The following is a 13,059-nucleotide window of genomic DNA, read 5'->3' on the forward strand; positions in this document are numbered from 1 at the left end:
TACCTGGATCAGTCAGTTTTAGATTAAAGAAGCCACTTATTCTTAAAGTCCTTAAACGGGGGTCATGTAAGACCTCGGATTAAAATACTACTGCCAAGTTCTTCGAAACAACAGTGGAGACGGCTTATGGTCACGAAATGAACATTTTAATGGACAGGCAACGGCCCTGGTGGACATTCCTGCAGTGAGCTCGCCAGCTGCACGCTCCCTCAACGCTTGTGACATCGAAGGCGACATGATGTGAGGTAAAACTGCACATTGGATCGTGTCCTTTTATTGTGACCTGTCCCAGTCTCACCTGCCAATAATCCTGTGTGTTATTCACCTTGCGGATACATCACACCTGCAGATAGAAGGATTTTCCTGGGAAAAGGTGAGGCACTCAACTTTTGAGTAAAATTAGTGAGAAGGAAACCTCCAGTTATAAGAAGTCTAAGAAGTATTTATATTTTTTGTTGAGTGTTGATCAGGTCATTAAATTGCAAGTTAAAGATTCTCTTTTTCCTCCCTGTTCATTCAGGCTTTTCTTTCTCTTTCTCCCTCTCCAGCTCTTATCTCTCAGTTTCTCTCTTTCATTCCTGTGTGACTTTGACTCCTGAGATGCTGACAGCGCTGACAGGTGAAGCAACCGGGGAGACAGTTCGGCTCGAAAGCAGAGGTGCTACCATGTTGAAAGGGAAAAAAAACCCAACACATTACAGTCAAGTTTTCCTCTGGAGGATTTTGTCAGGTCTTGTGATTTCCTCGAGAGACGTTCATTCTAAACTGAGACCGGATTCCCTTGAGACAAAAGATCTGCGGAAAAATCGCACTGAATTTCTTTCCTGGGTTCACTTTCAATGAATAATATTTAAGCACATTTAAACAGTCTACATCAGTGCTTTATCACATAATAAATCAAGTGGATTTTAAAATATTGCGGTGCCTTATTTCTGACCTTGCCATCCAGGTTTGCAGACAGGCTTGACATCAATATGCACAGCCACATCCTCCTTTGCTCTCTTCTGTCCGCAGTCAAAGGCCGTCACCATAATCTTGTAGCTCCGCTGCTTGTCATAGCTCAGTCGCTCTGTGTTTCTTATATTACCTACAGAACACACAAAAGAGAATGGAAATATGATCATTCACCGATAGCAAAAAAAGAAAAAAGACTGGCTTCTTTGGTCATCGTAACACAAGAAACATTTTCCACTGTGCAATTATTGAAACTGAATATACATCGAAGAAAGAGCCCCTTGAAAATAACTCGTCAAACTCCTTCATTGAAAAATCAAGGTCCAGTAACTGTGTATTACATTCAAATATTAAAGTCTTTGTGTAAGTAGTCATGTAGAACTGCGATGAGGGACTATATTTCCTGTCACCAGGGTAACCGTGCAAAAAGGAGGAGAGGTCCAATCATTTGGATATCCACAAACTTGCTTCGGTTACAGCAAGTAGGCAACACAACTACATTACTGCGGCTACATAAAACAACCCACAGGCTGTGAATTTAGTGTTTTAGAGTAAAAGACTCATATTATTTCTGCATTACTATTTTACTGCATTTCAAAAACGCTGGATCAGCATTAAATGAAGTGCATGCACAACAACACTCTGCTTATTATTACCGCTTAACTTGATGTCAGTGAAACTCCTGATATCAAATGCGACTTCAGGTTGACGGGCCGAGGCAATGAATTAGCAAGGCTTAAACACTTTGCAGTAAAGGTACAAAAATGGGTTGTAAATGTCGTTTTGTTGTCTTAACATGGCGAGTGCTACCTACTTCTACAAGCTAACACACCGTTCAGTTAGTGACACTTCTCATTCGCCTCAGCCTCGTTGGCTTCTACTCCCTGTTCCATCATTATAAATTTCACAATACAGCATTTCAGACAGATTTCAAACTGAAAAACTCATGTTTGATCATTACAATTCGAAATCAGGGAGCCTCCACTCCAGCTGGTGACATTCAACCCCGATAATTGCTCCAAGTGGAATCTCAAATTGGGAACACCCCTCACTGGTCAGAATGAATGGGAATCAAACTCAAAATCAGTCTTATTATCCTCTAGTGTGCACAAAGTCTAAAGATTCACTATATTGGGTACACTGAACCAATGAACTTCTACAGTACAATGAGCCCACAGAATAAAAATTCTTGTTTTTTTTCAAGTTCACAGACGTAAACAACTCTTGCAAGAGAGCAGTTTATCTGACGTGGGTGTTTTATGCTTTAAGGATGTCAAGGCACCAAATCAAAACAAAGATGTGTTGCTCCAATAAGGCTCAAAATATCTTCATCTGAACTCAGAGGCCTTCAGAGCTGATTGAAACCAATTTTATAAAGCTATGCTTTTAAAGTAATATATTCTTTATTCTTTTTTTAAATTTACAGTCTGTTTTAATATGCACAGCTGGCAGCAGAGATATGCACTGCGGCATACAGCCTGTTTACCTTTTACTAAACTTCCCATTGTTCAAGAAGGTGTGTATGTGTGTGTGTGTATATATATATATATATATATATATATATATATATATATATATATATATATATATATATATATATGTATATATATATATATATATGTATATATATATGTATATATATATATGTATATATATATATATATATGTATATATATATATGTATAGAGAGCGAGAGAGAGAGAGAGAGAGAGAGTAAAGACCACAGTGTTTGCTTGTGTTTGATGGATAAAATTAATTATACACACATACACACACAACCCCTCCAGTCTCATTCAGTTGGATTTACATTGAAACTCAGATGAAGACAGTGTGGATGTGGGGCCTTGGGAAGAAGCCAGCAAAAAGCTAAAATTTTCATACAGGTAGATATGCTCAGGATACACTCAGAAATTAAATGTGTGTGTTTGTGTATGTGTGTGTGTGTGTGTGTATGTGTGTGTATGTTTCAACGAGACAATAATTAAAGACGGACGAATCAGCCAATGTTGTTCTGCTGTTTCCGTTTATTCCTTAGCAGAATCAATAGGTTATTATCAACATTCAATGGTACAATCAGTTGTGCAATGAACCTTCTCAAATATGCAATGTGGCATACAGTAATGCAGTTATAAACATCAGTATGTGAGCAGTAATTTTTTTTCTTGCCACCTCTAAAGAGCAGAATGTGACCTTTCTGCTGTGAGATCAGCTTTGATTGCTGGATATTTCCTCCATGTTGATTTCTAGTATCAACTTGATTGATGTATTCATCTCAATCTTGGCTCTCTCGAGTGTTTTTTATGTTGTCATGATGTTCATTTGGGTGAGGTCATAAAGAGGTGATGACAGAGGCATATTCAGTAGAGCAAGGAGTCCTAACATAAGACAAACTGGGGTGAAAAGGACGCCATCATCTTTTTCATTGAAAAATGATCCAAATGCACCCGTTGATAGCCAGCTACCCAGCACCTCCATCTCCTACTAGTGGTGGGACAGATGGTTTGTTAAGTGGAATGTGTTGGTCCACCATGATACCCTTCGGAGCCTTTATCTGACTGAGGTTTGCGTACGTTTGTGTCAGAATTTCTGACTCTCAATTGAATGGAATGATAAATGTGAGGCATTTAACAAACACTCTCTTTCCAGATGAACATTTAGCTCTGTTTCATTCATACTAACCCACTGGGCATGTAAACAGGAAGCAGATTGCACTGCTAAAGCAGGGAAATGCAACCAATTGAGAGAATCTGACTGGAGGGTCAGATACGATCAGTGATTCCACAGCTGGTATGTGATTAACTGTCTTTCTGGACTGACAGTCAGCTGTCATTCTTGTATTAAACTTCATGCATGCAATATTTTGTTTGATGGCTGCAGTTTTTTCCCTTCATCCATCCTGCACAGGCTGATCAGCAGAGCATAAATGTTTGGCTGGTCTCTCCATCTGTCTCCCTCAGCCCAAGGAACCGTTGGACCAGATCGGTTTTTCTTTAGGAGCCCAAGCAAATAGAGGAAAATGGCAAAGCACCAGGTTTGGATAGATAGAGCCCACAGAGATGCTTTGTCTCTAGTTCTAGCTCTTTGGGTAGATGCTAAGTTTTCCAATCGTACTTAAGCCTAAACGTGCCAAAATGATTTGTAAAATGTTACTGACTCCACTGTTTTTAGCCTCACTAAATATTTTCTAACTTAATATCGTCAAGACCAGTTTGATGGATCAGTGTTGGTCCTGATTTTAAACCCCTATATTTAGGACCACATGCACCAGTAAGTTTTGTTTACAAGGTTGTAACTTTTTTTTTAACCATGACGTTTGTATGACTAGAATCAGTCTATAAAACCTTTGTACTGCATCTCCAAACACAACCCCCGGCCCCACCCCTTAAACAATGGGCACTGCACCAAAACTTTTAATTGGGATACATTACAATAGCATAATCTGTTGACTATTCTTCTCAATAACAGGGGAGATGCAGGGTGGAGGTCCCCTGGATCCAGGACATAACTGGAGGAGCTGCCCTAGAAATGGGGGCAGACATCAAGATGGGAGAAGCCAAGAATGCTGCCTGTGAGATGAAAGCAGGTACACGAGAGGTTAAGTGTCCAAGAGAACCAATTGAAGACAATGGCACAGCCCCATCGAGATGGGGGCAGGGACACTTGGCATCAAGGCCCCAGAGGAGCAATACAGGAAGCTGAGGCAGCCCACATATTGAGTGGATGAGGAGGATGACACTATAAAGTGCTTTGAAGCAGAACAAGCGCTGTATAAACAAAGTCCATGTATTGTGCCAATTGTTGATCAATGAAAACAACAGAACTCAAGTACACACATATATATATATATATACTGTATATATACACACACACACACACACACACACACACACACACACACATCCACCTATCTATCTATCTATCTATCAACTGTATCTATCTATATATACAGTTCATCGTGGTAAAATAATTCACAATAGAATAGAACCTGGCAGCTGTTGACTTATTCACTGTAGCTTAGTTCCTCTGAATTGTTTCTATCTTATTCAATGCAGCAGTGAAAACAACAGAAAAAATATAGCTGCTGCTGGGTTTGAACATGTTTTATTATTAACTGAACATTTATGATGGTTTTCTGTGTTATTGTTCTTTCAGGTTAAACCTCAGAGAGGAGAGCTAATGTACAGTAAGTGGCCTTTAGTCATATCGTTTTCCCTTTTAGTTTAAGCTACTTTACTCTCTTGTAGCTAAAGTGAGACGCCATCGTTCTTCTCTATTCACACATTAACAGAAAGGTCATTCTGCTAATGGAGGATGCTTAATTGTAAAGCTATCTTCCATCATCTGGAGACAGGATTACTCTGTTCATATTTTAAAAGCATCACACATTTAGTAAAACCGCGGCTTCTATGCAACTCCAGGGTGAAAGATCAACCCAAGAAGAGGGACAGGAGGGAGGAGGTTCCAAAGACATCCACCAGGACAAGAGGTAGAGCTCAACAGTTCAAATGATATATTGAAATAAGATGGATTTACACTCGCAATAAAGTAACACAACAGGTTGGAGGAAAAAGCTGGGCAGGGCTGCCAGGAAGGTCATACGTAATTAACATGCAAGCGGGTTTGATGAGATAGTAAAAGAAGAAAGTGCCCTGTTCTGTCCAGAAGGAGAATCTGGTCAGGTTTACAAATCTGACTTTGAAAATTCACGTGTTAGACCTCAAGAAAAAAAACAACCTCTTTACAAGGAAGCTTCCTTCAAAAAGATATACAACTAATTCAGCGACTAAATCAACCCAGCGCTGAGTGGAGAGTGTGACGATGACCCTGGCTGTAATGGTTATGTCTCAGAGTCTGATTTAACACCAGCTGCTGAAAGGTCAACACTGGCGTTTACAATGAACAGAACACAAGAACCTCGCAACACCTGTTAAGTAAGTGTTCATTATTTTTTTGAAGAAAACGTCACAGGGTCTTTAACCCCGTCATGTCCCAAGCCCATTTGTAATCTTCTTTATCTGTGAATACAGGCTGCGCTGTTCCAGAAGTGATAGTGGCAGATACTTCTGACCCTGAGAACCTGTTAAGTGCACAACAGAGGATGATGACTCTGTCAGTGACACACTGATCCGTCAACCTGATGACTTCGTCCCCGTAACCTCTTCAAACAATTTCCTTGAAATTAGAACTTAACTTGAACTTAACATTCAAACTAAACAGCCCAGTAGAAAAAGGCACTTGGTGTGGAATAATCAGATACGTCTACCGCAGCGTCTGGGAACCACTTTGAAAATGTCTTTTTGCAGGAAGGATTTCTGCCCCCTGAAAAGTATGTCCTCTCCAATCAAGTCACTCTTTTCCTGGAGGAAACTTTTTTTGGGGAAGTGCACAGGACCTGAAGAAAAGATTTCTTCAGTTCGTGAGTTTCTGAAAGCAGGGGGTCCTCAGGCAGGCTTTGGATTACATGTTGATGACCTGCTGAAAGTTTTAACAACTATGAGTGAGAGGGAGACGGTGACTGCTGGAACCTTGCAAGAATTCTTGCATTTAATATCTCACAAAGTGTAAAACTAATGTTTGTCATTGACTGCTGTTGGCAGGGATATTAAACTTTCCAACAGAGATGACAATGGAGAAAACAGAGGTGGCCCTGTGCCTGAAAAGAACAGGTATTATGAGCTGGGGTAAAAAGGAGAAGAAAAAAAGGGGGGGCTGTTTACTGCAGGAGGGAAGAGTGACAGCTCTCCTACTGTGCTCCTCTTGCTCCCAGCGCTTCTCTCATGCTGCCCTTTCTTTGGGCTGGCTGGTCCCAAGAAATGGTAACAAAGAAGCTTCGTACTAAAATATGGGTGAATAAACCCAAACGTAGAGTTCAACAAGCAATCAAATGGGCTGCTTGCTTGCATTTAGAACTTCTGCAGCTGTTGTTCTGATCTGATATATTATTGAAATTATCAGTGCAGGAAGATATTAGAGCAGAAAGGAAAAAATTTGAGGGGTTGAAATCAAAGACTCAGGACAATTTAACGTCTAAATAAAAATCGTTAAATGCATTCCTTATTTAGCGATTTAAATCCGCCTTCTGATACTGACTTGGACCACCGTTAGGGTGTTAGAAACTCCTGTGCTCTTCTGGTGTGGTTTTCCCTCTGTCAGCTTCTTCTAATTTCTAAGTGCTTTCGGTTGATGTTGTCACAGATTTCTGCAGGGTCGCAGCCTGAGGGTTAGATGGGCAGGCTTGGTAATATTCCATCTACACTGGCAAATATTAGCCAGAAGTTCAAAGAAACATGTTTTAATGTAACATGTATTTAACAAAAACATGAATCATGTTAAATCATAAGAAATAATGATCCTGTAAGTGAATTATCCACTAAGAAAAAAATGTTTTACATGCATGGAGGTATTGATGAATGTTCTAGAAGCAGATACCTCAAAAAGCATTTTTAGAACTTTAAGTGAATTTCATCCATCCTTCAGGAAGAACATTCTGGAAACAGATTAAAAACTTCCTACCAAAGACAGAAGCAGAACACTGCACATAATATTCCAAAAACGTTTCTCCGGTTAAAAACATTTGTCTCCAAGTAATCAGGTGGAAATCACCCATTGATGAAAACATGAGCGGCGGTTCCTCCGAGGGAATGATCGCAAGAACAGAGAGAACTGAGGATCAGTCATAGAACATTACACTACACACAAGTGTCACTGAGGTAGTATATTTTTGCATCAATCAGGCTGACTGTTTCACTCCAAAATGTCAAAAAAATTATTGTCAATAAGTCAAAAGTTGTTTGCCTCCTTCCAAGGTTCTGAATATGTTAATATACCTACATATCTGAAACTCCATGGCTGGGGTGATGTGTGTGTGAGTGTGTGATGTATCAAAGAAAAAAATAATTCTAAAGTACGATGAACTCAATGTAACCCCAGAAGAAAGTGCATTTAATAGCAGTACATGGTGCGCGTTGCAGGATTGGGGTTGTTTACGAAATATAGTGTTTTATGTCATCATAAGTAAAATTAACATCATTTTGATACGGTGTGAACCAAATGGAACTTTTATGAACAGTAGCCAAAATATGTGTTGCAACAAGTCCAGTTTGTTTCAGACACGAGTTGAACCATCATTTGTAAATAAAAGTTTGATAGATGATGTATAAATATTGAAGCTTTGTCATGGTGCATTAAAATTGAGACTGACGAGGAGGTGATGGCATATAATGACTGCGTGAGGCGGATTTTTCTACTGTGACCGGAGAGGACCCAGAACATGTCGTAGCCTCCACAGGACACTTATGTTCAATGCAGCAGTGTCACAAACTTAAATCCTCCTGGTTGATGTGCACCAAGAGCAGCTAATTAAAACTGTTGACGCTGTGCTGAAGTAATGCTATTTGAAGTCATGTCAAATGTGTAAAAGCGAAGATGACGATTTCATCAGATATAATCTGCTACTCTCATCTGTACTCCGGTAGTGGGGAACGTGATGTTGACGGAGCACTGATGAAGTATTGAGCAGACTTTGATTTATGGTTTGAGTAGGCTTCTATTATGTCAAACTGAATGGCACTTATGGAAAATGTATGGTTCAATACAAGTGAAAGTACATACAGTATATTCAATAATTGTCCTGGAGGAGTCAATAAAATCTGTCTCTATGTCTCTCTTTGTCTATCATCAATAAAAATGTTATCAGGCCCTATTTTGTTTCAACCCAGCAGTTATAAATGATCCCCCTGAACTCAGACCTGCAGTTCTGGTAGCTAAAGTATCAGTGCTGATTAAGTATCATCCCTGGGGTTCCATTTTTTTTTATAGTTTTAATTTATCTTTTGAAAAATCAAGTGGTTTGTTCATGATGAAATACAAGGTGTCAGAGAAGGTGAAAAAAACAAGTTGAGTCGTCCATAAATAGCTCCCAGGATGATTTTTTAGAGCCAGGCATTTGCGTAGAGCCCTCTCACATGGTGGCGATGTCCTCTGCCACTGAAGGTATTGATCATTCAGTTACAGAAAAGCATGAAATCCTTTTTTTTTTAGCTTCATCGGAATTTTAATCACGTTCATCTCACAACTATTGTGTTATGAAATGTATAAAATGTAGAATGTGAGAAATGTACGTGTTCAACTACGGTTGAAATGCTCCATTTGTTCGAGCCCATACACATATTTTCTGGTCAGTTGTGAGTAGTAGCACAGTACAGGAGTTTTATTTTTGTTTAGTTTTCTGGTGTTTGTTGTCAGCTAACGTAATGAGGGCTAAAAGTTCGGTACATTAATTTCTAGAAGTCAAAATCAACCAAGACCAAAACTATTTCAATGTTTTCAATTCAAATTTTTACAGTTATGATCAATTTTATGGCTCGGAAGAGTGACAGATAAAGACTAGGGTTATAATTTAGCTCTATCCTTAAAAAAACATGTCTACTATCTAGTGTACCTGTCAAACCAATAACAGACATTCAATGTACGACAATCAAATAAAAAAAACAAAACCTCAGGTTACACGTGGAAAGAGCCTTTGCTGTTCTTTTTTTCCCTTCTTTCTCAGAGATAAATGCATCACTCCTGGTTTCTCTGTCTTCCTGTGCAGACAGAATCAAACATGCTTGCCTACTCACCATTACGATCGATAGCAAACGGTGTTCCTGCCGTGACAATTTCATAGTTGCAGATCTGGCTGTACTGTGGTGAACAGTCCTGGTCCCAAGCCTCCACCTGTAACAGCACAGCCAGTTACTCTACAGCCTTTCAACAGCTGCCTGCAGGCCACAGCAAGACAACTGTCTCAGAAAATAATAATACACATCCCAAACCTGCAATTACACAAGTCTCTTGTGTTTTCATGTAATTTTGTTTTAAACATAACAACCTGCCAGGCTGATTGTAACAAATGTAACAAAACAACTTGAATGCATTTACTTTGAAATGTTTTAATACCTGCAAAATGCTGTCATAAATCTTCCCCTCTATTACTGAAGCTGTGTAGAGTGGCTCCCGAAAGACCGGGCTGAACTCATTGACGTCGTCCACCTGGATGTGGACCACCGCCCTGGATGAAGGAATGGAGAGGAAGAGGAGAGAGAAAGACAGAGAGAGAGAGAGAGAGCACAGCAGTGAGGGGGGGAAGAAAAGTCATTGATGATTGATGGAGAAAGAGAAAAGTAAGGACATAGAAAGAAGAAATGGATGGTGGAAGAAAAAAGAAAATGAAAAATTTCAGAAGTCATTAGAGATGATCAGAATTAAGATACATGTCACTTCTTTTGGTAAAAATGTGTTTTCCATTCCATTCCAACATCTATTGAACCAAACAATGGATTTGGCAAAATGACACACAGACACAGACACTCACAGAAACACACGCACACACAGACACACACGCACACCATCTGCTAGGAAAGACAGCGAAAGATATCATCTAAGCACTGTGATAACATGTGTGCACTTAAGTATATAAATTAGGCGATATATCCTGATGAATCATGAAGTTTTCCTTTTCCATGACCTTCTCTGTAATGTGGTGTATCCGAGGAAGCACATCTGGCTAATTAATGGCATTAGCTTAATGAGGCCTATTTAAAATGTCATACAGTGTGACACACACACACACACACACACACACACACACACACACACACACACACACACACACTATCACATCATTCATCTTCCACTGAAGGAATTCATCACAGATCCCCGAGCTAATAAATCTCTCTCCCCTCTCTCTCCCTCACTCTCTCTGTCCTCTCACTCTCTCTGTCCTCTCTCTCCCTCTGTCCTCTCTCTCTCTCTCCCCCCTCCCTGTCCTCTCTCTCTACCTCTCTCTCTCTCTCTCTCCGTTTTTTAGCATCATCATCATTTAGCATTTCAGCAGCTTGGTTTCTGCGACTGTGGATGACTTTGATGCTGTCAATACCAGTCTCCCTGTCTGCCAGTTTCATTCACTATACCCCTGCACACACACACACACGCACACGCACGCGCGCGCGCACAATGGGCAAATAAGGGAAAATATCAGTGAAAAGGGAAATAAAAAGTAAATCAGCAGCATATTTAGATGTATTTGTATATACTTGTAATATATGTAATGCATATAGTATACACTAATGATATAAACATTTAAATGAATGCTACAAATTTGGTCACGATCTTACTTATTTAAATGCATGCAACTGCTTCTCTTTGCTCACTTGCATCGTATCTGCTATTTAGTCCTTGATAAAGATTCCTTGTTACTCCGGCTTGTGTTATATTGGACATAATAGTTTCCATTCTGCATTGAAAAGGGAAACACAGCTGCAGAGACTTTGGTGTGGAAGGTAATTGGGATTCTTAAACACACAAAAAAAACATCAAATCACAGCCTCGTACAGTGCCTTGAGCTTAACTCATTTTCTAAGCAAGTTAAGATCCCATCCCTGCTCATATTTTGCACATATATACAGTACAAACACAAAGCCTCAGTGGCTCTTAACCAGGTACACCTGCTCAACTGCTTATTAATGCAGAGGACACGGCAGCACCTCGGTACATTTCAGCATGTAGACATGGTGCAGATGATCTGCCGGAGTTCAAACCGTCAGAGGAGAGCTGCCACACTGGCTGGAGCTGATAGGAAGGCAACAGTAGCTCAAATAACTGCTGGTTACATCTCTGAATGCACCACAGGTGGAAGCTTGAAGCCACTCTGGTCTGCTTGGAACAGGAAACCAAGGCCACAATTCACTAAGGCTCACCAAAACTGGACAAACGTCGCCTGTTGAGTCTTGATTTCTGTTGCGTCTTTCGGAATTTGACTAAATAACATGAAAGCCTGGATCCATCCTGCCTCGTAGCGACCTTACAGGCTGCTGCTGCTGGTGGAATGGTGTGAGCGTACATCCTTATATGACCACACTGGACCATCTTCTGATGGCTACTTAATACATAAATAGGTTGTTTTTTTTTAACTTTCTGACAGCATAATATGACTCAGCTGCCATGTTAGTTTTGATGTCAGAACACAATATTTTCTATGTCATGTTTCTGTTTTTTCTTCCCCCTTGTATCAAATCTGAATCACAAAAGCAACACAAGCGCGTCATGCTGAGTTATTTGAAAAATAGGTGGTACGTGACAGCTTAAATACAGGCTCTGACAATCACTATTGTCCTCATAGAGTTTTTGAAGGGCAGCATAGAGAAACCCTCAGCACTACAAAGGAGGCCACATACTCACTAATCAAAGTGTTGGTGGAGTCAAATATTGTACAAAACTTTTGATGAATTTGACAGGCATGAGAGAAGAACAATGACCAAGGGTTAGTTGCTTGGCAGCACCAAAAAACATAACATTTCGAGGGAGATAAATTGAACACTTCTCTGAATTTGCCTCAACACAAACGTCTCAATTTTATTACTTATTTTAGAGATAAGTTTTACTTTGTATTGAAGTTCGCTTAATTTTCTGTAGTCAGAAGGACTCAGTATGAGATTTCTGTAGCAAAAATAGAAAGATTTTGGACTGCAAGTCGAAGTAGCGATGGATACACAACAATAATATGAAACCAAAATGTTAATCCAATACATGCAAAATGAACTCACGTTGTTTTCAGTTTTTACATGCAAGTCCAGATAATTCAGTATTTCATATCATAATAAATATGTCAAAAATCCAAGACATGGAGGTTTATGATAATGCTCATATATCATAACTTTAAATGCAGAAAATGCCTTTAGATATATTGTATGATACATTATTTTATTAAGTTGTCCAGTTTGAAAACAAAGTAGTAAAACAAAAGCCAAATACATACGAATCTGAGGTCTCATTTATAAAGGTTGAAAATGCACAAAATGTTGCCTGACACTGGCGTACGGGACTTTCCATGCAATATTTGTGATTTTATTTAAGAAAAAAAAAAGAACAGCTATCAGGTACACACACACGCATTACCTCATCTGCCTCATCTTCATCACTCTCACAGTAATAACCATCCACATCTTCAGTATCAATCCCACTGAATATAGTCACAATGCAAATGTATCGAACATATGTGATTAGCAAGTGACATCACAACCCAACCGATCGATAACATTGTGTTGTTACAGCGTGATGTCATCA

The 13,059-nt window shown here is 39.6% G+C and overlaps 1 protein-coding gene and 1 long non-coding RNA gene across 5 annotated transcripts in view; one reads left to right on the forward strand and one right to left on the reverse strand.

Moving 5' to 3' along the window:
* Positions 1–13,059, reverse strand: part of LOC147261388 (calsyntenin-2-like) — a 175,653-nt gene that overhangs the window by 37,106 nt on the left and 125,488 nt on the right. For both annotated transcript variants that reach the window (XM_086203374.1, XM_086203373.1), the window contains exons 4-6: positions 9,895–10,006; positions 9,576–9,672; positions 938–1,087 (exon numbers count right to left, since the gene is read on the reverse strand). In XM_086203374.1, coding sequence (XP_086059500.1) covers positions 938–1,087; positions 9,576–9,672; positions 9,895–10,006 — 359 coding nt within the window. The remainder of the gene's footprint in view (positions 1–937; positions 1,088–9,575; positions 9,673–9,894; positions 10,007–13,059) is intronic.
* Positions 3,378–6,181, forward strand: LOC147261389 (uncharacterized). 3 transcript variants are annotated; one of them, XR_015116101.1, is made up of 8 exons: positions 3,378–3,514; positions 3,601–3,741; positions 3,859–3,985; positions 4,420–4,537; positions 5,107–5,137; positions 5,373–5,440; positions 5,803–5,885; positions 5,982–6,181. It is a non-coding gene; the product is annotated as an uncharacterized LOC147261389 (long non-coding RNA). The 3 variants fall into 3 exon arrangements; XR_015116100.1 differs by having other exon boundaries at positions 5,373–5,885; XR_015116099.1 differs by having other exon boundaries at positions 5,373–6,181.

This window comes from Aulostomus chinensis, chromosome 5 (assembly GCF_037954235.1).
Source record: "Aulostomus chinensis isolate RoL2024-O1b breed Wild chromosome 5, RoL_Achi_v1.0, whole genome shotgun sequence".
NCBI classification, from domain to species: domain Eukaryota; kingdom Metazoa; phylum Chordata; class Actinopteri; order Syngnathiformes; family Aulostomidae; genus Aulostomus; species Aulostomus chinensis.